This window comes from Dreissena polymorpha, chromosome 14, assembly GCF_020536995.1.
Source record: "Dreissena polymorpha isolate Duluth1 chromosome 14, UMN_Dpol_1.0, whole genome shotgun sequence".
NCBI classification, from domain to species: Eukaryota; Metazoa; Mollusca; class Bivalvia; order Myida; family Dreissenidae; genus Dreissena; species Dreissena polymorpha.
In genome coordinates this window covers 27,522,349-27,549,618 of record NC_068368.1, presented here as the reverse complement: position 1 = coordinate 27,549,618, position 27,270 = coordinate 27,522,349, and the positions used below count along the sequence as shown (strand labels likewise).

General features: G+C 35.4%; 1 protein-coding gene across 2 annotated transcripts in view; it reads right to left on the bottom strand.

Annotated features, from left to right (window-relative positions):
• Positions 1-27,270, bottom strand: part of LOC127858077 (uncharacterized) — a 61,263-nt gene that overhangs the window by 9,046 nt on the left and 24,947 nt on the right. Inside the window, exons 2-10 of one of the 2 annotated variants that reach the window (XM_052394963.1) lie at positions 23,174-23,385; positions 7,024-7,198; positions 5,871-6,013; positions 5,366-5,458; positions 4,291-4,511; positions 3,592-3,793; positions 2,520-2,654; positions 1,420-1,599; positions 766-977 (exon numbers count right to left, since the gene is read on the bottom strand). In XM_052394963.1, the coding sequence (XP_052250923.1) occupies positions 766-977; positions 1,420-1,599; positions 2,520-2,654; positions 3,592-3,793; positions 4,291-4,511; positions 5,366-5,458; positions 5,871-6,013; positions 7,024-7,198; positions 23,174-23,385 (1,573 nt within the window). Of the gene's footprint in view, positions 1-765; positions 978-1,419; positions 1,600-2,519; positions 2,655-3,591; positions 3,794-4,290; positions 4,512-5,365; positions 5,459-5,870; positions 6,014-7,023; positions 7,199-23,173; positions 23,386-27,270 lie in introns of those variants that run through there. The other variant, XM_052394964.1, reaches the window with a different exon arrangement.

Sequence of the window (27,270 nt, the reverse complement as noted above, 5' to 3'; positions counted from 1 at the left end):
AGTTTCTTTATATTACACCTTAAGTCAGTTCTCGTTGACTGAAGACCCCTGGAATAAGCTTAATAATTTCAATATGTAACGTACGTATTGACTACAAGTCAGTGCGCATCTCAACTATAGATTATAATGCACGTTTGACCAATCTTTGTCAGTAATGTTGTCAACATCGCAACGATAAATATTTTCACGTAAGCATTATGGCAAAACAACTGATAAAACTAAATAAAAGCTCAATTCGCCGCATACTGCAAAATCATTTTCTTTCGTTGGCATAAAAGTTCGAGGCTGGAAAAAAAACACTTTATTTCATGGACATGCGTCGGTCATTTCCGATGCATTTGTGTTAAATTCATTGATCGACCAACCCAATAATTCAACGAAAATTCATGCTTCACGAATAATGACAAATTCACAGTATTTAAAAGCACATTAACACTCAAAATCAACGAATGTTTCGTACAATATTTCAAAAATCAAGTAAACACTTAAAAATGTTCCTTATAGCATTAGTCAATTTTTTAATGCCAGGTGTTGTCTGGTAAATTATATTTAATTTAGATTTTAAAATGCTCTTTTTTTATTTTTTGCTGTTTTATAGTTTTGTTTTACAATATGTTCCATGCGAATTTCCGGCTACGATATTAGAACATTTACTAGCGAATGCGATATTGTCTTATGGCAGCGTCAGAAGCACGACGTAGTTTTCACGAAGCCAGTCTTACGAAATATTATTAGAGTATTTATGTTACTTAAAATGGCACTCACTGTCTGGCCATTCTGCCTCTATAAATTTTGCAAGTCGCGACACAGACGCTGCCAATTCCGTTGAGACAATACGATCCGCGCATGCGTCATTGACAGTATCGGAAACCACGTTATCCCTGCAGTCCCCGCAAGCGCGACCGGGGTTTCCGCACCACGTTGCGTTTCCTTCCTCGGCGGAAAATAGAACGTAGTTGCCCCAGAGTTGATAAAGACTGCAAACAAAAAAGGCGCAATACTTTTAAATAAAAAATACAGGCGAAAATAAACTTTGAAATATACAATAGTAATCTACAATGAGCATTTCGACGCTGTTTCTTCTCGGTTTAGACTCGTTCTAGAACATACAATATTCCCTCCTATGACGCATGCAAATTTATTTTGTAACATGGGAATATTGAAAACAAAATCGTTAAGAAAAACTATGAACAAAGACAAACATGTGTGTTTGATACGACCAGGAAGAGTGATTAATGCGTTTAGACTTTGTACTGAGAGGACACGTAATGGAGCTCCGTGTGAGGCATCTTGCTAAGATTTTCGTTGTCTGTAACTATTGTTACCTGATTGCATTACATTAAAAAATCTCGAAATAAAGACAATATTCATTGTAAACATCTTAATGAGAACGTCTTATCGGTTAATCAAGGGCATTACCTTGAGAACTCGATGTCGTTTCGAGTCAGTTTCTTGCTCGGGTTCCCACAAGCGGTATTCATACTGACGTCATTGTTCTTTGTGAAGTTCTCCGCGTGACAATCAGCGTGGCACTTGTAAGATAACTCCGCCTCCATAACGTTTATCTTGCGTGACAGACTGTCCATCACTTTGACGTTCCTTGAAACAACATCAAATCATTGAAAGCATCGAATTAGCTGTTTAAAGGGACAATACCCGATCTCATACGGAAATGCTTCCGAATAGTTGAGCCTCGTTCTGGGAAAACTGGGCTTAATTCGTGTGTTTAAAGTGTCATCCTATATTAGCCTGTAAAATCCGCAAAAGCTTATCACGGACGACAATTTGCGCTTTTATTTTTATTTTGAATTTAAAGGAACTCTCTTCTGAGCAAAAATCCAGTTAAGGCGGAAAGTGATTCCCAGTTTTGCGAGAACGAGGTTCATTTTATGTATTTGTTACAACTGACATGAAAGACTATGATTACTTTAATTAGAATGATTGACGGAATTATGATATTATGCCTATGTGATTAAAACTATAACAAAAACTATACAAAGTACGGAGAAACAAAACATACACGTTAATATTCCGACAGTTCTTATAATAAAAGGTTTATAACAAGGGCACCAACTAAATGGTTCATATCTAACTGAAAAATACAAAGAGAAATTGTTTTCCTTATAATCATGTTAAATTTGTGTAGGCATTATGTTTGAAAAATTAAACTTCAGTTCCTCAAAACGGTAGGGCGAGGTAGAAAGACCGGATGAAATTTGTAAAACAAAAATTAGACCATACCAGCAATACATATACTATTAAGCCGTGCCCTGAAAAAACGGGGGTTAATGTATGTGCGTAAAGTGTCGTCCAAGAGTAGCCTCTGCAGTGCGCACATGCTAATTAGGTACGACTCTACGCCTAGCCTGGATTCTCGGTAAGAAGAGACTTCTTTAAAAACAATGTAAAGTGCCATCCCTGATTAGCCTGTGCGAGCTGCACAGTCATATCTGCGACAACACTTTACGCACATGCATTAACCAACGTTTTCCGAGAGCGAGACTGATATTTTTGCGTACCAAATATGAATCCCGAAGGCATCCACGGAGAAATCTGTCTCCGCTACAGTGACGTTGGTATCGACGTAAACGTGAACGCGGTTGCAGCGTTTTACTGTATCGCCCGTAGAGACGGCGTTGATCGTAGGGCGTGTACTGAAAACAAATTAAAATCTATATTCGAAAAAATCCAATAAATATTCTTTTTATTTGATGCTTACAAATGATTATTTTTGTATGTTTGCCATTCTGGACAATATAATTCTCCGTTGGGAGCCCCGCTATCTTATTACATGTATTTTTAAAGGAAGCTAATACATATGTTTTTTATAAACATCAATTCAGAGAAGACGCCCTTAGTAAAATTGCCTTTAATTGGGGGTCACAATGGGGAAACAAAGATATCTAAACATAGTTCTGATTAAACAACTGTTATTTTTCACTGTTTGAAACAGTAAAATATCAATTTAATTCACTGATATTTCTCTATAAACCATCGGAAAGCATAACATAAAAGTTTTTATGAATTGTATAACAATGAAAATAATACTATTTTCAAAATTGGTGTTTATTTTATATCGTGCAAAAAGTGCTTGTTGAAATCAAAGAACACTTCGGTCTTAAGGAGGGTGAGATATTGTATCACTAAATATATATCGCTTTTTCTTTAAACAATATGCATAGAGAGTAAAGCAGAGAAATTAATGCGCTTACGTCTAGGGAAAAAATCATTGTAAACTGTTAATTAAAAATGGGCCGTGCTCTGCGAAAAGGGGGTTTAATGCATGTGCGTAAAGTGTCGTCCATGATTACCCCGTGCAGTCCGCACTGGGAAATCATGACGACAATTTCCGTCTAAACTGGATGTGCTAAAAAGAGATTATCTTTAAACGAAAAATAAAATAAAGGCGGAAAGTGTGGTCCCTGATCAATCTGGGATGAAACTTTACGCACATGCATTAAATCCCCTTTTCACAGAGCACGGCTCAAATATAAAGAAATTCAAGAAACGACATGATGGAACATTCTTCACTTTCATACAAAATCAGAACAACTTTCATAGGGATTAAAAAACAACAACAACATATACAACCTTATTTGTACTGGTGGCCCCAGTTTCATGTCGATATCCTTCTGCGCCCAGGAGATGTACGGCTTGATAGTCATGTTCTGGTAGAAGGCGAACGTGGCGTTGAATGTCCGGTTGGCGTCCACGCTCTGGTCAGTAGTGGTCACTGTCCAGTTGTACACCGTTACGTCATTCTTGGTCGGCTTGCCCTCCACGAAACTTTGAGCTGGAAACGCGATTGTAATATAAGCCTCGTTATGGGAAAACTGGGCTTAATATGTGCTTAAAATTTCGTCCAAACACAGGCTTATCAGGGGCAACACTTTCAGCCTTAACTGGAAATTTTGCTACGAAAAGACTAACTTTAATAGAAAAATACAATAAAAGCGAAAAGTGTCTTGCTTTTTAGCCTGTGCGGACTGCACATGCTAATCTATGACGACACTTGACGCACATGCGATAACTCGATAACGTGGAAGGCTCTTCTACGTATTTCAGTATTAAGCAACATTCGTATACATTCGAAAAGATTAGCTCGAGAAAAGTTCACATACACAAACACAGTATATAAAAACGTTTTTCGACTAATTCCACATTAGTTACCCATTTCCTTGGTATGAGATTTACTTAAACATTGTGAAAACACAAACAAACCCTCATGATGCAAAAACTTAATATCGTTCGGCACTAAAATAAAATACAAAACAAAACACGAATGCTTACAGATAATTGTCCTTCCTCGCAACTCCACATTTCCCTTGTAGTTTGTGGCGTGTTTAGTTACAGCCTTGAGCGCGATATTGGCTTGGGTCGACGCGTTCACGGTAAGCATTATGGGCGAAAACGTCTGGAACGTCGCTAGCGGAACTTCGAATATCGGCGTAGAATGGTTCACAAGTAAAACGCCGGTCTTTGTCAGGGAAATTTCTTGGTCAGTTGTGATGCTAAAGAAAAACTGTATTTATAGGCATGTAATTATGTGCCACCACGACGGAACAACAATGGCTACGATTTTACTTCCATCATCATCATCATCAGCAGCAGCAGCAGCAATAGCATCGTTATCATCATCATCATCATCATCATCATCATCATCATCATCATCATCATCATCATCATCATCATCATCATCATCATCATCATCATCATCATCAATGTTATCATTATCATCATCGTCATCATCAATGTCATCATCATCATCGTCGTCGTAATATTCACCATCCTTTTGCTAAGTATTATAATAACCAGCATCATCATTATCGTCACTCCATTACCATGACGTAATCATCGTCATCTTTATGAATAGTACATCATTATCGTAAAATTCTAAATAACGGTCTACGACAATGCCGTGTCAGCATTTTTATCCCCACAATCATCATGAACAACAGCAAAGCATCATACTTATTGTCGAATTGATACAATCAGTATGTTTACATTCTCGACATTTGAGCCGCATTCTGGGAATACGGGGCGTAATGAATGAGCGTAAAGTGGCATTCCAGGTTAACATGTGCATTCAGTGACAACACTTTCCGCTTTTATGGAATTTTGCGTTTAAACGAAAATTCAGTGTATGCAGAAACTGTCGTCCTTATATGCCTGTGAGGACTGCACAGACTAATCTGGGACGACACTTTACGCACATGCATTAAGCGCAGTGTTTACAGAACGCCGCTCATATATGTATTTGTCATGTGTAATATGTGGAATGATGGGCATATTTTCCTGATTAAAGCATATCTATCTACTCAAGTATGTTCGACAATGTTAGATCCCTAATGCCCTCATGACCTACGTGTACTCATGGGTGATCTTCGTATTGACATCCATCTCCATCATGTATTTCTTGATGATGGGTTTGTTGTCCACTTTGTAAATCACCAGCTCCCTACAAACATCGTAAGATCCTCGTTAGACATTTTTGGTAAGCGGGGCTTAATGCATGTGCGGACTTTAATGGTATTTTGCGTTCAAAAGAAGTCTCTTCTAAACAAAAAATCTAAAAATGGCGAAAAGTGCCATTCTTTATTAACCTGTGCGGACTGTTTCAGCGACACTTTCCGCTTTAAGTGGTTTTCGCTTAGAAGAGACTTCGTTAAAACGAACAATACAATACAAGCGAAATGTGTCGTCCCTGATAAGCCTGTGCGGATTTTATAAGCGTATATGGTAATACACTTAACGTATAGCATTAAGCCCCGTTTTATCAGTGCATTTCATTTTAAAGAACATTGAAATCGGCAGACATAAGGTAGCTTTTAAGAGTCAACCCATCAGTGTGAATGAACTAACGCCCTTACATGTAATATGAAATCTGGCTATAACCATGGCAATTATGGCACCGGAACAGGAAGTCCTTTCCATCATAGGTGGCGTTGCTGTCTGTGTCAGCATCCGGTTCATTTTTTCCGGTGCGTTTATACAGGTTCACCGTTTTATGCGCCTGCATGTAGATTGTTTTTTAATGCAAAAGTTTAAAACAATATATATCGACACGACAGTAAGTGGGAGAGCCCAAGCAGGCGGGCGGTAGTTTCAATTTTTTAAAAATAATTAGCAGTAAGAAAATAAAAAAAAACGAGTCTTACGCGTAAGGTTCGGGCCTCAATTGTCTAAGACACATTTCGCTTGTATTGTTTTGTTCGTTTCAACGAAGTCTCTTCTTAGCGAAAACCACTTAAAGCAGAAAGTGTTGCCCGCAAAAAATCAAAGCTCCTCGCTTGACCGTCAAAGTCAAAAAGTCACGGTAATCCAAATATCAGAAATCAACCCTTACACTTCAGCCTTGCTCTTGAAAAACGGAGTTTAATTTTAATTCATGTGCGTAAAGTTCAGACTGCACAGGCTAATCTGGGAAGACACTTAACGCAAATGCATTAAACGTCGTTTTTCCAGAACGAGGCTCACTTAGTTAGAGCCTGGTTGATGTAAAAACCATGACAACACAATTGACGGACATTTTATTTCATTAACCAAAATTCCAACAAGAACCAGATCTCTATTTCTAAGATCATGGCCACACTTCACTGTGAAATGCCAAACATACGTAATTAAACCGTAACAATTCCTACTCAGCATAACTTTGCCAAGCATGGATGGAATTTTTAAATAGGAAGATTTGAGTGTGTCGCGAAAAAACCCAAGAACCATATGTCAAGGTTTCAGTTTGAGGTCAAAGTTTAAAACATTAGTATGAGCATAAATAGGATTGTCAAATTTTTGTTAGAAGTTTAATGCAAGCTGAGATAGAAACAAGTAAACGTGACAATTTTTGATCATATATCAAACATACGAAATACCGGCAATGCTCTATAGAGAATGGAGACTTTGTCCAAATTTTACTTTAGGAGAAACAATTTACCGACAGCCTTGTAAATTCCCCCTTTTCAATGAAAGAGGCAATTAATGTTGTTGTTTTCAATGACGATGACATGTAATAAATCATAAAATTACCTCGTCGTCCCCCATGTTGTTGAATGGTATGTTCCTTGTGAAGGACGCGTTGTAGTCGACACGGTTTAGAACGGTCCTCAGCGGGTTGGATATGTAGCGTTTGTGTCGTGACGGGATGAGCTCCCCTTGCTGGTAATGGACCTTGATGACTGCGTTATCGAATACTTCGAGTGGACTGTGGAACAAAGGCACATAACATTGGAACTTCGAGTGGACTGAGGAACAAAGGCACATAACATTTGAGTCATGCTCTGTGAAAAAGGGGTTTAATGTATGCAAATAAAGTGTCAGATTAGCGTGTGTAGTACGAACAAGCTCATCAGGGACAACACTAACCGCTTACTACGCGTATCCGTGCAAGAAAGAGTTGTATAATTTATGCCAGAGGTTTGAGTTCTCCAATTATGTTTATTCACAAATGGAAACATTATATTAATATTGTGTTAAATGCAATAGTTTTGAATGGTATTTTATAGAAAAGAATAAAAAACAATGATCGTATTGTACGTGTCGCGGAGGAGATTGTTTATGAATGATTAAAATAGTCCACTTTCTGCTGCGTCTGCGTGACGTAGTATTTTCGCTCATCTCATTCATTTCTCTGAGGCTGGCGATAAACAAATGGAAGTCCGGGTGAGAATAACGCACTAGTAAAAGGTTACGCTTGTTTATATTCACAGGTCTCAATAAATAATACGTTGACCACGAGTTCAACAATTATTACAGGGTTACTATAGACAACATTAAAAAATGTTTCATTATCGCTGAAACTGAATATTAAAGGGATCTTTTCACGGTTTGGTAAATTGACAAAATTGAAAAAAGTTGTTTCAGATTCGCAAATTTTCGTTTTAGTCATGATATTTGTGAGGAAACAGTATTACTGAACATTTACCATAGTCCAATATAGCCATGATATGTATCAAGTGACGATTTGAAACCCTAAAAATTATAAAGCGTTGCAACGCGAAACGATTGAATAATTTGGAGAGATTTGTTGTTGTCGTTTAATTTACGAAACTACGAAGATTGCTTATATAAGGTATAAAATACTATAATAATGTTTATTCGGCGGAATAGCCGAGAGCGCTATTGCGTTTTTACTTCAGACTAACTCCAGGACTCCGGGGGTCACTGGTTCGAGCCCTATTACCGGCTACTTTTTTTTTGCTTTTTTAATTTTATTCTTTATTTTTTACTGGATCTTTTAAGATCAAATGTTAACATTTATCAATATAAAGCATTTAATGACAAACTTCAAAATATGCCAAAATCTGTGAAAAGGCCCCTTTAAAAACATTTAAATATAACAAGAATATTCTCTAAAAAAATTTATGTAGTCTTGCTGTTTTGAAATAAGGTTTGGAATTTTGGTTTCTAAATAACTTCATTCAAATCAAAAGTTTAATTATAGTGTTTTTTACTTGTTAGTCGCATATTTACCGCATTATAATGTGTGTTATAATAGGCAAACCATACATTAGTAAAATTCAATCTGCCTTCGCACATAGAAGGAATGGGTCAATAAGGTGCTGCGTTTCCTTAGCTTACTTCAGTTAGAGGTCAATTCTTTACGTAAAAGCAATCACAAGGCCCCGGCTTCAAAGGAATTGCGGAGCGTTCTTACATAATACAAGTCGTAGTCGCATGGTATTTGCGTTTAGCGTCCTAATTCGTCACTTGTTTTTTTTCGCGGACGTTTTGGCATTTATGATATGAGGCTATTAATAGATGCGCCTGTCGGTAAACAAAGGATAACAGGCGATAACAACGCAATAGGTTACGCCCTCACATACAACTCAATGACGTAGTACAGGTCGTTAATTGAGGCTATTAATAGATTCGGGAAAAAGTTGACGCTTATTTATATTCTCAATTAATAAAACGTTGAACATAAGTTCAACAATTACTTCAGCGATACGATTGACAAAAGCATAAAAATGTGTCATAATCGCTAAACCCGAATATAACAAACAATTTATAATAATAATACGAATGACCTGTTTCGTTACCTCGTTCATGCTACTACAGCGGGTATTTCTGGAAAACGTTCTTTGGTTCTCAACAGATAGCGGCGATCTTTTGTATTTACGGGTGCTAGCAACGCAATAGTAGAAGTTTAATAGAAGGTTTAGGTTGTTTATATTCACAGTTCTCAATACATAGACAGTTGGATATGAGTTCATCAATTACTACAGGCATACTATAGGCAACCTCGAAAATGCTTTATAATCGCTAAAACCGAAAACAAGTAAATATATTATATTAAATATATTTATAACAATAAATATCGTTTAAAAATGTAGTCGGCGTATACGCTGACTTTGAAATAAAGTTAGCAATTTACTTTTCTAAATAAATAAATACAATTAAACAAAAGTTAAACTATTGTGTTGTGTTTTTCACTTGTAAGCTGCATATTCACCGCATGAAATGTGTGCTAGCATTGTCAAACCACACATTAGTGTGAGTAGATAAAAATATACTACGGGAGAGCACTTCATATGTGTCCTCATATGCCTTGTTATGAGTATCTCTCTTCACTATCGAAATATATCGTATGTTTATATTTGATTTAAACGCAGTTTTCTTTCGACACATTTAAATCACACGTCAATAGCGCCGTCATGCGAAAATAGGTCTCATGCGTTTCGACAAGCGTTTGTTAAACCCAACATGTGCTTTTGCGCAGTCAGGCCATAGGCAATGCTGTTCGCTTTAAAATCACTCAATATGTTATGTTTCGCCTTACCAGAAGGAGAGATAGCTGAGTGGGCTATTTATATGATGGGCGCATATGGAATATGACCCATTTTCGCATGACGAGGGTCATTACAAATCTCATTGCGAATTGAAAATGCCACATTTAAGAACAATGCTTTTTGATACAAAATTGAATTCAAAATATCAAACTTGTTAATAATGGCAGCCTATCCACACATTAAGGAATGATTTCCAGACGTGCTGACCAAGTACGGCAACCATTGTGGTATGATAATTAAACGATGTTCTCTTATCGTGACACTATACTATTTCGCTAATGATTGTTTTCTCATCTTGGGGGCGAAAGTGAAATTCTGCGGGATGGATTGTAACGCGTTATTGTAACTTATATTTTCAATTATACAAATACGTTGTGATTGCTACATGATTGTTTCTTTTTCATCTGTCATCTGTTCACCTCAAGATCTAAATGCTAACTGATTATTTCCCCCTACATGCGTGCTTATTGCTTGTTGGCAATTACTAAAGATACTGAATCAATGAAGCCCTGGGAACGGGATAAACAAACCACCAAAATATTTGCAAGCTTAATCAAACCATTTGATGAAAGATTTTACTATATAAACACTTTTGCTTGACCAATACAAACATACCCGACCTTGTGGTGTCAACTATACTATTCTTTAATCTCTCCCTCATCGATAAGCTTATGTGTACATATGTGCACATTGTGACTGTCATGTTTACTGGCCCTTTTGATAAAATTTTCAATATTTCTTACATAAAGAAAACCAAATATTTCACCTTATTTCCTATCATTATGTGACAAAGAAAACTGAGTAAAACAGCTTCGCCTAAAAGCGCATTAGTGCTCTATACCTATGTTTATGTCAGCGTTGTTGACACCGTGTGAACTGCTCGGGTAACAAGTAAAGCATAAACAGCAATGTTTATATACTTTTATTCCTGCATATACAAGATACGAAGATTATTGTATATTTTGAATTTGTATATGGTGTCAAAAATCAAAAGTTTTGTACACGGAACTTTCATTATGAATTTATATTCTTGGTGAGATAGTCATTTGATATTAGAAAAAATATTCCTTTAATATGATGGTGAATGCAAATTTTCTTTATATTAAGTTCTCATTACCATTTTCATCATACTTTCTATGCTTTCAGAACTTCCAAAAAGCATGTTGTTTTTATTTTGTCTTAGTTATTTCTATGAAATAATAAGGATGATAAAAAGTGCACACAAAACTCGACCCGTGCGCTATGACACACACTTTATAAAGTTGAATGGCGTGTGTTTAATTCAAACTTGCGATTGATTTTGAAAAATGAAATGCGCGTTAAATTATGCAATAGCGAACATCTTTAGTGCCTTCAGCGCTTTGATGTTATATTTGGAAATGAAAGTCTTTAATACATTACCGGCTAAACTGATCAGTCATTGGTTTTATTACAACTTCTTTGGCACTGTGTTCACTTATTTTTCCCAATTTTTGCTACATTGAATCACTCTTTCCTCTGCTTTATGAATGTTGTTGTCATCAAGAGAATCAGAAGCATAACCAATCATTTCATACTCATTAACTGTTCGCCAACATGCCGATGAAGTGTCATTTTAATGATTTTATAATGGCCCACTGGACACATCCCTTAAAGTAAGAGCCTTTCCACACAAGTGTTCAATGCCAAAAAGTTAATTATTAAGGGAAACCACTGATAAATTAAGCAGTCCCATGTTGAAAATATTAACCCATGACAGATTATGCATATTAATATGTGTCTATAGAATAAATGTCATCTACCATATATTCAACAATAGTTGTCAAATTGTATGACTTTTTAAAAACTATAACAAACCATACACTCTAATTTATCACTCTACACCGACTTCATTCATACTGATTTCATGAATTTTATTTTGGTCGGAATTAATCCATCAGTTTTATGTGTAACATTAAATTATGCTTATATTTTGGCAAACCCAACTCATTGTTGTGTAACATAGCTGTAGGCAGTGGACATCAGAGTGAACAAATTACTATAAGTATAAGAAATTCTTAAAGAGTTTCCGTTTCAACATTTATTGTCAAGATCTGTTAAAAAGCGTTTTCATGAACTGTACTTGAATTGTTCTTAAAGTTTCTAAGAACTGTTCAAGTACATTTAAGAAAGGTTATGAATTTTTCAAGAATATGAGTTCTTGAACCAGTCGAGAACTGTTCTATAATTGCACAAGAACTGTTCTTAAAAGTTTTAAGAACTGTTCAAGTACATTTTAAAAAATGATAAATTGGACAAATTTTAAGAACAGCTGTTCTGGAGAAGTTCTTAAAACTGTTCTTGAATAGTTCATGAACTGTTCAAGAATAAGAGTTCTTAGACTGTTCAAGAATTAATGTTCATGATTGTTCTTGAACTGTTCAAGAACTGTTTTTAAGGACTTTTAAAGAACACTTGTTCTTAAGATTTGTCCAACATAACATGTCTTAAAATCTACTTGAACAGTTTATAAACTCTTTTAGAGCAGTTCAAGTACAGTTCATGAACACTGTTTTTGAACGGTGCAAGCACTTTTTTGAACTGCTCTTGACATTTTTGCAATGGTTATTTAACCTTGTGGTTTCGGAGAAGATCTGTACAGTTACATACTACATTGTATGTAAGTAAATCTAAATCATGTCATTTCTGGGGGCAAAGCCAGTTTTAACCTCTGAGGGCCATTTCAAATTTGAACCACCTAAGCAGAGGACTTCTATATGATGTTACACACCAAATATTAAACATTGACCCTATCCGCTTCAAAGAATACTATTTTTAATATAATTATTTGTATGCCCCCCACTATAGTAGTGGGGGACACATTGTTTTTGCCCTGTCTGTCTGTTGGTCTGTTTGCGCCAACTTTAACATTTTGCAATAACTTTTGCTATATTAAAGATAGCAACTTCATATTTGGCATGCATGTGTATCTCATGAAGCTGCACATTTTGAGTGGTAAAGGTCAAGGTCATCCTTCAAGGTCAGAGGTCAAATATATGTGGCCAAAATCGCTCATTTTATGAATACTTTTGCAATATTGAAGATAGCAACTTGATATTTGACATGCATGTGTATCTCATGGAGCTGCACATTTTGAGTGGTGAGAGGTCAAGGTCATCCTTCAAGGTCAGAGGTCAAATATATGTGGCCCAAATCGCTTATTTCATAAATACTTTTGCAATATTGAAGAAAGCAACTTGATATTTGGCATACATGTGCATCTCATAGAGCTGCACATTTTGAGTGGTGAAAGGTCAAGGTCAATGTCATCCTTCAAGGTCAGAGGTCAAATATATGTGGCCCAAATCGCTTATTTTATGAATACTTTTGAATTACTGAAGATAGCAACTTGATATTTGGCATGCATGTGTATTTCATGGAGCTGTACATTTTGAGTGGTGAAAGGTGAAGGTCATCCTTCACAAGGTCAAGGTCATCCTTCAAGGTCAAACAGCATATAGGGGGACATTGTGTTTCACAAACACATCTTGTTTAATATACATTTAGCTCTGGTGACCTTCATTTGCAATTGAAACAAATGCTTAGTTATTCTTTTTTCATGAATCAGGGTTGTTTGCCTGATTGATGACGTAGCACGATGACATCCTAAATGTTATTTATTGCCTAGAAGTGAGGAGGGGGGGATCCGCATCAAAGTGTAATACAAGAGTACAATAAAGAGTATAAAAGTCAATCTTTAAAAATTAAAACCAGAACTGTATACTCCCGACCTTTGGCCTTGAACGGAAACTTTTCACCAAGGAGCGTGGGATTTATGAGCGATAAATCGGAGAAAAATAATAATCCGAAGACTTAACATACCTGGAAGGATTTCTTGGGCTAAGTAATATGTTAAATACTTCCAGGCATGTTAACGTTACAAATCAGAAACTTGAATTGTAATACCTTTTACCTTGAACTGTGTCCTTGAACTTTAACCCAGAGCATGGAAGTTTTTTTGTGTCTGGTCATGGGAAATTAAAATCCTCCTAGGAATGTTAAAGTTACAGAGCTGATATGAATTTCAGACATAATTCTAACACACAACCAGACATCTGGACAGTGCTACTACTGGTAATATATGTCCTCCTTCAGGAGCCTAACCATGCCAAAATGTGTGCAAAGGTCCCTTTAATTGCTGATCACCAGTGGATCTTATATTAAAATTTTCAGATATAATATTATGGCTCTCATATTTCAACCATTACAAAAGTCCAAGGCCTTCAGTGAGTTGGCTGGCATGATATGAAAGCAATTCAATTGAGGGTACAACTATTTCAAATTGCCAGACACTACAATTACACAAAGAGCTTTACAGAGCAGCTATATCTGATAAAAAATATCATGATGAATTCGGAGCTATTGAAGTTTGAGTACATAATAATTTTCAAACATCATAATTGGACCAGAGAACTATTTAAGGTTTACTATTTCCACTATAACTATTCAGATTATTTAATTTTCAAACCACAATGTTTGCGGTACTTGGTCAGCATGTCTGGAAATCATTCCTTAATGTGTGGATAGGCTGTCATTATTAACAAGTTTGCTATTTTTAAATGATCAAATAAGAAATGCAAATTTACACTTCAACAGAAATCATTTAAATAAATATACCATATTTGCATAAGTTTATTGCAAAATTCTTTTAAAGCCATTAAGATGGTGGAAAGATGTTTACATAAAATGGTCGTGTTAAAGAGAGTAAATACCTAATCAATGCAAACACTTTGTACTTAAAATTTTAAACAAACATATGAATTTGAACGAGGAATGTTATATAAAATAAATTAAAAATCTTTCAGTTGAACCTTATATCAAACATAGTTTACCTCAATGAAATGAACAAGAAATATTGTTTCAAAAATAGCATACTAACATTTCTCTAAAGTGCTGTTATATACAATAACTACAACAAATGGGAGCTGTGTTTGTGAAACAAAATGTCCCTTACTGAACGTTGAAGCCGCCCCGCAGCTATATCCCAAAAGTGTTATTTAATAGAAAATTGTTAAAGCGGGTATATACGATTTTTATATGTGCTGAATTGTAAAAAAATTGATACAAATATGTTATAATAACATACAATATGCAAGAAAAATGATACATTTAAGACGAAGTTCGTAAAATACAGCAAATACAAATGAGCGCCCCGAGCCGATTGTGACGAAGATAATTCGTAATTATTTTCCTACAATAACCGATGCATTCGTCTTTTTAGTGAGTGTTCGTGTGTCGTATGAATCGATATCGCTGCAGGAATTTCAAATGAACCGTTAAACTAAATTTAGATTCACATCGTACATGCATGATATACATGCTGGCAAATTCGGCTGAACAGCCTTTTTCGATTTCAGAATTAAATATCTGGCTTATTTAGCATTTTTCGACACATATTCTTCTAAATTTTTAATTTTAGTTTATATTGAAATATAGGTATAATAATTTTTTTACACATTTTATATTAATTAATAAATATTTGACAAAATCGTATATACCCGCTTTAAAAACAAGGCCCGTAAATACCTTAAAAATCAATAGACCGGAACAACACACAAAATTGATCTGCAAGTCATGCAGATAGACTCACACTAAAAAAATCTGGTAAATATATGAAAACGTTTCTGAAAAAAGGTAAAGGAAACTGTTATTCTAGTGAGAATGTATAAGTCCAAGGCCTGTAACTTCACCAAAAGTCAATAGACCGGAACGAAACTCGAACTTGATCTGTAAGTAATTCAGATAGACTCACACACCAAACATCAGTTTAATATCTGAAAGCATATAGGGGAAACAACTCCAAAAACTGATGCCGGAGAGACTGAAAGAAAGAAAAAAAGAAAAAACGGTAATTTACCGCAGCAGATAATCATATTTTTACAGTATATTGTAATCCCAAATTACGAGTGTCCTTTTAAATGATAACCTACAGGCTTCAATTGCATGAGGAGAGCTTATTTATGTTATTTGATGTGACTTTTACGTTTAATCAGTTTGTTTATTGTCCAATATTTCTTCTGAAGACACTTAGTCGATCTGACCTTCTTTTAATTTGAAATCACATAAATATTTGAACAGTCTGTAAAATTACTTTTACGACTATTAGTTTACATTCAGTACAAAAAATATATGATGAATCCTGTATATATAAGTCTTGCTTTATTAACCAGAATATACCAATCAAGACTCCCAGATCCATTAAAAGTATTTGCATGTGGTTTGTAACTTGAGCTTGTCACAGTATTGATGAAAACGCTCATAGTCAATGATGCAAGTCGAAATACCTAAAATAACAATCAACAAATTTCACCCTTCGGAATGGCCAATTTGGACCCAACCTACATGATCTGATGAAACTTTTTAGAGGAGCACAATAAATTGTCACATACCAATAATTAAACTTGTGGTTCATTAAATCATAGAATATTATTTTTGAAAGTAATTTTGCAATAAATATTAAGTATATGAAATATCTGAACCTCTGTGTGTGGCCAGTTTTTGCCCCCTGCAAGGTCATGATTTATTGAAATGATGTACATGTAGACGTCCACTACACCATGTGTTAATATATATCACATGTGTGGTTTTAAAGATGTAATGCTTTGCTGATACTGTTTATATATTCATTATCATTGTGTTAAAAAAATAACACAACATTGGGCATGACTAATGTAATTTTAACCCCGGACAATACAAGTCACACATGACTAATGTAACTTTAACGCTGGACAATACAAGTCACACATAACTAATGTAACTTTAACGCCGGACAATACAAATCACACATGACTAATGTAACTTTAACGCCGGACAATACAAGTCACACATGACTAATGTAACTTTAACGCCAGACAATACAAGTCACACATGACTAATGTAACTTTAACGCTGGACAATACAAGTCACACATGACTAATGTAACTTTAACGCCGGACAATACAAGTCACACATGACTAATGTAACTTTAACGCCGGACAATACAAATCACACATGACTAATGTAACTTTAACGCCAGACAATACAAGTCACACATGACTAATGTAACTTTAACGCCAGACAAAACAAGTCACACATGACTAATGTAACTTTAACGCTGGACAATACAAGTCACACATGACTAATGTAACTTTAACGCCGGACAATACAAGTCACACATGACTAATGTAACTTTAACCCCGGACAATACAAGTCACACATGACTAATGTAACTTAAACACCTGACAATACAAGTCACAGATGACTAATGTAACTTTAACACCTGACAATACAAGTCACACATGACTTATGTAACTTTAACGCCGGACAATACAAGTCACACATGACTAATGTAACTTTAACACCTGACAATACAAGTCACACATGACAATGTAACTTTAACACCTGACAATACAAGTCACACATGACTAATGTAACTTTAACACCTGACAATACAAGTCACACATGAATAATGTAACTTTAACACCTGACAAAACAAGTCACACATGACTTAGACTAATGTAACATTAACACCTGACAATACAAGTCACACATGACTAATGTAACTTTAACGCCAGACAATACAAGTCACACATGACTAATGTTACTTACACACCTGACAATACAAGTCACACATGCACAACTTCATATCATAAGGTATGACTAATGTAACTTGAACACCGGACAATACAAGTCACACATGCACAACTTCAAATCATTAGGCATGACTAATGTAACTTTAACACCTGACAATACAAGTCACACATGCACAACTTCATATCATAAGGAACATGCAAGTTTGGATGACTTGTTAATTGTAGGGTGTACGAATTTAAGTTTATTGACACCCATACATGATACGGACACACAGATGGACAGACATCCACAGTGATTCCAGTATACCTCAGTCTACTGCTTACTGAGGACAGGGGTATAAAATAAATGACTATTTGGGTATTCAGCAATCATATTGTTTAGTAATAGTATATAAGTATAAATGCACAATACATTTCTGTGAGTTAGGCAGTATATCCAGTATGTACAGTCTCCGACAAACATGGCCGGACCGACGGACATGTCCTGTTAAGTTTTGTAAGGTTCAGCCTGTCTGTCTTTTTTACAGGACCGATTGTCCGGCAAAAAAATGAGACAGAATTCGTCTGTTAATCAATGTTTGTTTATGGCTCTGAATGTTTTACGCGTTGTAAAAATAGCGATCGTTTCTTTATACACGTGCTTTGTCGTACCAACGCTCTTTCTTGCAAATGTGATTTCAATATGGCGGTCATTCCGACAATATACACAAAAATAGGTTGCCGAGCGAAAATAACAAATAACAATCGAATTAACGAAGAAAGCCGTACAATAAGGATGGATTAATGCAAAGTGTGCGTCATTCAACGATGGAGCATACGTTTTGGATACAAATAACATATTGTCTTATGTATTGAATGTCATAGAATGAATGTTTGTAATTTGGAAATTGGAGTCTACTTGCGGAGAAAAATACATCTAAGTTCTTACACAATTTTCGTTCGAAAAACGAAACAGACAAACATGGTTTGATTTATGTTATCGTATATCAATGGCCAACCATTATATTAATAGACACTGAAAGACGAGACCAAAAACAGTCTGAAAGAAAGTTCAATACGTCTGCGTACTGATTTATTCTAAAAGAATGGGACATCGTGTCATGACAATCAACGTAATGGCTCATAAGAAAATGTACAGACATCAACGTTAATAATGAAACATTCAACCTTTTTGTGAGACATTGACCTTGAGATATATTAAGTTTTACATACTTCCGCATATGGGTTCAATGAAAAAAAAACTTGGGCCAAATAACATGAAAATACTTCAAAAGGCAAACGAGTTAGGGACCGGACACGACAAAGAATCTCGCATATTTTTTATTTAAGTGTGAAATTGACCTTTATATAGGGTCGGCTTGACTGATATACGTCAAATGAACTTAAAAACTATGGTACATTTCATGAATTTTTTTCAAATAGTTATGGTTTTATGGAGCGAACACAACAGAGTCTTACTGACGGTCGGACGCATAGCCGAATGGGTGAAGGCCATTTCTATGAATATTTGGACGTGAACACGTTAATTTTGACACATTTTCAGAATTATGGTTCTTTTTTCTCGATCGCCATCTTAAAAAAAAATTATAATTTGTTTAATGTACAAAATGAGTGTGTTTTGGTATGAAAGCTAGTCACTAATGTAAAATGTGTTAAAAAACGAAGCCATACAAAATGATATAAAAAGTATACCAAATAAGTAAATTCATAACATATTTCAATGATGCATTCTTTATTCATGTCGATATGACTTTATTATAAGAGGCGAATTATATTACATTTATGGTACACATTCCTGAACTACTGCTTAAATATTGAATACAAATTTATTTCTGTTACGTTGCTTTTATTTTTCTAAAAAGGTTATGGTGTTTATGTAACGTGTGGTATCTGTGTTTATCTAGTCAAGTCATTTATCATGTTATGACACACAGTGTATTAAATCACCAAACTTTAAAAAAAAACAAATTGCCAAGTCTGGATTTGAACTTATATATTTAAAATAGTAAAACCTCTAACTCTTCAATTCTTTAAATTATTGAAAAGACCACTTATTTCGTTGACATTACCATTTTGAAGTAGAAGTTATCTGATCAATTAATGTAAATGACGAGTGTATACTAAGAATGCCTGCCTGATACATTTAACAGGTAAATAGTGAAACCGAACATGTGTATTCACAATACAGTCTGTTAAAACACAGTGGTGGTACACATTTCCCGAATGTGATCCATAGCGGTTTTGCAGACGAATATGTGAAGGTGCAACCTTGCAAAACATGTTATTAGAGTGTGTAAAGGGATATGAAGGAGGAACGGATATTGCGATAATGGTGCCCTTTATCAGGTAATGTATTACCCCGGATGTTGTGAAAGTGATTAGTATTCTTGACACTCTGCTTATACAAATAGCTCATAGCTTTATACATTATTCCTACATGGACTGGAATAATTTTCTACAGTTTGAACTAAGTATTTAGCTTGTATTACATAATAACAATACATCAATGCGAGTTATGAAGGGACGCTTTCATCAAAAGGTTTTGATAATTATGTAATGATGGAATGTGTAATCTGTACCAATTGAAGGTGTTAACAATCGGTGGCATTTGTATGTTTTGAGCAAATAATTGGGAAAGTAAGAAGTTATTTTATGTTTATGTACATTCCCAACATGCAGGCATATTAAAATCCCTTACATGATTCATGGACAACAACCGTGCGGTGGGTTTTCCTGATGGCATCATGTGTACACACTGTGAGGATCTTTACTCTTCTTAATGATACAATCGTGGTTGCCTCGGCACTATACACATTATTAAGGTTTGTAACTGGCACGATGAAATACATAACTACGGACTCTAGATAACAATTCTTAGTGTTTAAAACACAGGTCATGTTTGATATTAATTGCTGTACATAGTTATATGTCTTTTAAAGGTCTATGATGCATTTCAATAAAATGTGGCCTCCACATCTGGTCATGTACTCAAATTGTATTAATTGATTGTTAAATCCTATTTTCAACATTTTACTTCTCATGTTTAAAGGGCTATGCTGGAATATTGTATTAGCGTAGTGTGATCTGACATTATTTAGTTAATACATTTTGTTACCACCCTTTATGGATGTGACAATGTTGTTTCATGCTTGTACAATATTAAAACTAGTGCTTTTTGAACGATGTACTTATGTGAACTTTCTATTTGGACAAAGGCTTAATTTTTTTTTTTAAACAAACATTTTGGAGGTTCAGTGGCTTTTATGTCCTAACAATTGATGTCTGGGCTGCTTTTTGAAAGTCTTCATCTCTTGTTGCAAAATTCTAAAAGTGAACTCTTATATATATATTAGGCTTAAGAGCCTCGTCATGTGGAAAAGGGACCTTACAGCGATTGCGGCCAGTTTGGATCACCTCAGTCTGATCAAGATCCAAACTGTTCCGTTAAAATCTTTGACTTACTGGCATGAGTATCGAACAGATTGAATCCTGATCAGACTGCGCTTTCAAGCACAGGCCGATCTAGATCTTAAATGTTCGCAATAACCGTAAGGTCCATTTTCTCATGACGCGACTTTTTGCAATGTAAACTGCAGGAATTTTAATGGCATGATTTTTAATGTTTAAACCTTACCCACTCTTATATATAGTATTATATAGTATTTCCAATGTATTATATCATGAAGCGTGAGACTTTAATAAAATATAGTATTGTTATTGTATTGTTTTCAATTGAAGATTATCAACTGACTCGAAAGTGCAGTCTCATCAGGATCCAACCTGTTCGATATTCAGTCAGTATACAAAAAATGTTAGACGTACATTCTGGCTCCTGATCAGACCGCCCTTTCGAACGAAGGCTGATCTGGATCCACACTGGTTGCAATTACATTCAGGTCCTATTCCAATGATGCGGCTCATATAGGCTTGGCTAATTAATGCTATACAAAGCGAAAGGAAGAGCACACAAAGTCTAGTAGACAAGATACAACGAATTCATAAAAAGGTCACATTTAACAAGCTGAACAAGATGTGTTACTCTTTACCAGTAGCAATTAGACACCCTGATTCAGATGCAATTGACAATATAAGCATGCTGAAACAAATGAAATATTTACCATTCACTCTTTCGTATCCGTGCTTGGAAATCATATGACCCCGAAATCGAGACATTGTCTTGTAAGTTTTTGGGCACTCTGTACACCGGTAGACACCCACTGATTCAATTGCTTTTGTCACTTTTACTTTCTTACATGGTTGAACATTCTCAGAATCATCACTGCTACATGTGTATTCACCTAACAATTCGTCTAAATCTTAGTCGTCATCGTCCCAGTGAAAAAAATCCGATTTTGAATAGTTGGACATGATGCACTGATGTCAAAATACGAAATGACCTGCGTAGCACCGACCGTGATTTTCAAGAATCTTAAAATAATTTTAATTAATTGATAATTCAAGGTAAATAACCTTTTATATATAATTATACATAATTACCTTTTTGATAATAAACAACAAACGATGACTGTTTTTGACACCCATTTTATTTGAAGTATGCAAAGCCGAAAAATATCAAGAGGGTCCGCTATATACGCGGTCTCGTCATAAAATTAACACCCTATCTGTGTTATAAACAAGAGCCGAAATCCTTAATTTATTAAGCTTCATTAATTATTAGCTTTATTGATATGTCTCGTAAACAAAACATTTCAATATATTCCATAAAAAATATAATAATCGTGGCAAAAGAAATTTAATGGCCGGTATTTAAACAAAAGCATAATCGCCAAGACCGTAGCATCAGTTCAGTGCGTTAGGAACGCGCGCTACTTTTTCCGGCCTTCATTCCTTAATTACTTTCGTTATTAAACAATTTTTTTCTATCGTATACAGAATTCTATTCTCCTAAGCAAGATGTATTTTTTTTAAACTGAACTCCAAATATAAACGCTACAAATTGGTATTAAGTACGAACATGTCAACCGTAAATCTAGATTCTAAAACTCCAAAACGGTATGATATTTGCAAAAGTTAAAGTTATAACTCGCCGGGCTGTCGAAATCAGAAGAAAAACTTAATATATATTTATATATCTGTTTACTACGTAACGTAAGCTTTCTAATGATATATAATTTGTCAAAATCGGCCGAGAAATGAAACTATAATTAAACAAAAGACGTGAGTGGGTACATCAAAATGTATAACCTCGGCGCTTCGCTGAACGCTAATCGTAAAAGATCGATAGCCACAACACGTTAACACGCGCGGTGGTAAAACATAAAATGTGAATTTCTTGTGTTTAACTCGCTATAAATCCATTAATAACAACGGGAATATACTAAAAGTTATATTTTTTGAAAGAGGAATTAATAAGCAACAAGATAACGTATAAACCAATTAAATCGGATGAATAGTTTTTGCATAAGATTGAATTTACTACAGTAAGGGTCAAATACTCGATTCATCTCCTATCAATATACACTCTGTGACTTAACTAAGCTTATTTTTCTGTAATCCCAAACTGTCTTATCCGGGGCGTGCAGTATTTCATCTCGATAATGAGCCTGTGATTGGGGACGACACTCTGCCTTTATGGACTTTTACTGTTTTAGGTTTAAAGGCAGTCTCTTCTAATCCAGTTTAGTCGGAAAGTGTCTTCCCTGATTACCCTTTGCGGACTACACAGGCTTATATGAGAAGACATGTCACGCACACGCATTAAGCCCCGTTCTCCAAGAGCGAAGCTCAATTACGGATCGAAATATTCAGTCTGAATAAAATCATGTTTGTAAATCGTACCCAGCCTCTGTCGTGTGTATTTCAACGACTCTCTCCTTCGGTCGCAGCAAAGTCCCGATTTTGGCGTAGATCGTGTGAGACTCCGGCTTGTCGATATTGTGCGAGCAGTTCCACTGCGGTCCACCAATCAGAATCTGCCCTTTTGTCCACGTGACATCCGGTTTGTCGTCGTCAAGGCGAACAAGTATCTTGTTGTCTTTGCATAGCACCCTCTGAAGTGAACTAAAGAATTAGTTTGTAGCCAGGCTCTGAGAAAACCTGGCTAAATACATGTGGGTAAGGTGTCGTCCTAGCACAGGCTAATAAAGGGCGATTCTTTCTATGGGATACCGAAGGGGTCGAAACTTTTAACTTCTGCTCGAGCAGAAAAAAAATGCTGCTCGAGCAGCATTTAAATGCTGCTCGACCAGCAAAATGCAGAATAAAAAATATAGGTCAATATATTTAAAATGCCATAGCAACCATAAACATAATATATGGCTGTATATTTTGCAAATATGTTATGTTTAAATTATTCAGAACTTGATTTAAGATTTGTGGAATGTTTATTAGATATTTTTGTATAAGGTATTACTTTATTGCTATTTTTATCACTGTTAGACTATTCATAGACATGATACTAAGCTATTAAATTCGTTTTAATGCCCATTACACATAGTTAACATAGTTAACATGTGGAAACACTATGCAATTAAATTGACAGTGTTTTCTTTTCATTTTTACTAATGATCCAAACATTGATAATGTTCACTTAAACAGAAAAATCATATTATGTTTACCTTAATTGATGACCCCTTTATAAGTAGTGGGTAAACTATAAACCAATTTTAGGAAACCTTTCAACCATGAAATTGGGAAAAATTAGGAATTATAAATATGAGTATAAGTAACAGAATTAATATTGTTTTCAAGTGCATGTTCAGGGTGTTTTCTAGCCATTTTGAGAAAAGGAATCTGTTGAAATTGGGAAATTTTTTTTATCAATAAAAGTGGCAAATTTGGGAATTATTTATTGACAAAAAGGACTAAATTATAGGTATTTAGTTTGTAAAATGTTTAAAAAAAATAAAGTTGAAATCTAAAGTTAAGAAATCATTAGACACTTCTTTCTTAAAAAAAAAAAAAAAAAAAAAATTTTTTTGGGGGGAAAATTTTGATTTTTGGGGGGAAATTTTGATCAGATTTTTGGGAAAAAACATGGAATTTTGCGATTGGGAAGCAGCCGAAATTCGGCGGTAATTTTGGGGAAAAAAAATCACTGGAAATTAAAGTATTGAATTTTAAAGCATTGTTTAACAACACTTAAAAGGGTACTTAAATATACAGAGTTAAAAGTTTATCATTTCAGAGTTAGACATTATGATCCATTAATTATAAACTTCACTGAAGAATATATGAGTTGTTTTAGCTGTAAAACTCAGTTAATTATAATAAATGAACAGGTATAATGCACTCAGGTATATAACATACACAGTAGATTTGCTTGTAAACAGGCCAATATTGTATTAAGTTCAGTATTTAAGAACAAATACTTGATTATCACATTGTATTCAAAGTAAGGTTGTCTGATAATAAATGTTAAATGAAATAATACATTTTTTAAATTGATTGAGGTACATTACCCTAGTTGCTCTCTGGGATGGCATTCTCATGATGATGCTGAATCTTTAATAAAGTGTTTGCTTGAGTTACAATTTAGTATTGGATTGCAGGCTTTTTTGAGCATTGCTCTGGGAAAACAGGGTTAAATGCATATGCTTAAGGTGTCGTCCAAGATCACCTTGTGCAGTCCACACAGGCTAATCAGGGACAACACTTTCTGCTTTTATGGTATTTTTCATTTAAAGGAAGTCCCTTCTAAGCAAAAATCCAGATTTGGCAGAAAGTGTCGTCCCTGATTAGCCTATAATACAGATTGCACAGGCTAATCTGGGACTGCATTTAACTTACATGCATTTTATTATTAAGCCCTGTTTTCCCAGAGCACGGTTAATTTATTTGTTGAATTTGATTTGTCTCCCTTTAAACCTTACATTGAACATAATAAAGAGTTGAAGTAAGAACACGACTTTTTATGCCCCCAACGGGCGGCATATAGTTTTCGCATTGTCTGTCTGTCTGTCTGTATGTCTGTCCGGCACACTTTTCGTGTCCGCTCTCTGTTTCAAGTAGTTCTCATCCAATCTTCACTAAACTTGGTCAGAAGTTGTACTAGATAATGTCTAGGCCAAGTTCAAACATGGGTCATGCCGGGCCAAAAACTAGGTCACGGGGTCACTGAGTGCGTTTCAAACATTCATCATGGTATCCGCTCTCTTATTTAAGTAGTTTTCATCCAATCTTCCCCAAACTTGGTCAGAAGTTGTATCTAGGTAATGTCTATGCCAGTTCGAATATGGGCAATGCCGGGCCAAAAACTAGGTCACGGGGTCACTTAGTGTGTTTTAAACATTCAGCATGGTGTCCGCTCTCTAATTCAAGTAGTTTTCATCCAATCTTCACCAAACTTGGTCATAAGTTTTATCTAGATGATCTCTAGGCCAAGTTCGACATGGGCCATGCCAGGCCAAAACTTAGTAAGTATAAGAAAAAAAAAATCTACAGTTGACAAGAAGATATGTGCGTTCCTGTTATTTGCATGCAAAGAATTGGCAGAAAAAACATCTACAAACTGCAGCAGATAACATATGTAACAAACAACAAAATTTAATTATTATGCCCCCCTTCGAAGAAGAGGGGGTATATTGCTTTGCTCATGTCGGTCGGTCGGTTGGTCCACCAGGTGGTTTCCGGATGATAACTCAAGAACTCTTGGGCCTAGGATCATGAAACTTCATAGGAACATTGATCATGACTCGCAGATGACCCCTGTTGATTTTGAGGTCACTAGGTCAAAGGTCAAGGTCACGGTGACCCGAAATAGTAAAATGGTTTCCGGATGATACCTCAAGAACGCTTATGCCTAGGATCATGAAACTTGATAGGTAGATTGATCAGGACTCGCAGATGACCCCTATTAATATCAGGTCACTAGGTCAAAGGTCAAGGTCACGGTGACCCGAAATAGTAAAATGGTTTCTGGATGATAACTCAAGAACGCTTATGCCTAGAATCATGAAACTTCATAGGTAGATTAATAATGACTGGCAGATGACCCCTATTGATTTTCAGGTCACTAGGTCAAAGGTCAAGGTCATGGTGACCCGAAATAGTAAAATGGTTTCCGGATGATAACTCAAGAACGCTTATGCCTAGAACCATGAAACTTCATAGGTAGATTGATAATGACTGGTAGATGACCCCTATTGATTTTCAGGTCACTAGGTCAAAGGTCAAGGTCACGGTAACCCGAAATAGTAAAATGGTTTCCGGATGATAACTCAAGAACGCTTATGCCTAGGATCATGAAACTTGATAGGTAGATTGATAATGACTCGCAGATGACCCCTATTGATTTTCAGGATTTTCAGGTCACTAGGTCAAAGGTCAAGGTCACAGTGACAAAAAACATATTCACACAATGGCTGTCACTACAACGTAGAGCCCATATGGGGGGCATGCATGTTTTACAAACAGCCCTTGTTTATTGTGAAACAAGAAATATCTTTAAAAAAGATAAACCGCGTTGATAGTTCAATGAATGAGATCAATGATAGCGAATGTCTTTTTCTGTGCAGTTCATAGCTGCATCACACGCAGTAAGGGATGTTACGCGGAGTTTTCGCGGTTTATTTTACATTATTACATATTGCTGGTCATAAACCTTTAGATACAAAACAGAAAACAAAAAGAAGAATGAAAGTTAAATTAAAACATACGAGTCAACCGGCCACACGCTAAGTATCCGTATTTATAGGCGCGTTCTTGGAACAAACCTGTTTAAATGGTTTGTCGGGCATTGGTTTTTGATTTGATTTGATTATTAACAGTTTCGAGAATCAGCGCCCTCATGCTTAATACAATAGTCAATATGGTGGAATAATTATTGTTAAATTAATCTAAAATAATATTTATCATTGTATTGTTGAAAACACATTAATAATCTATTATTGACATATCATAATTATATTGCTGAATATCTTCATTTAACATATTTC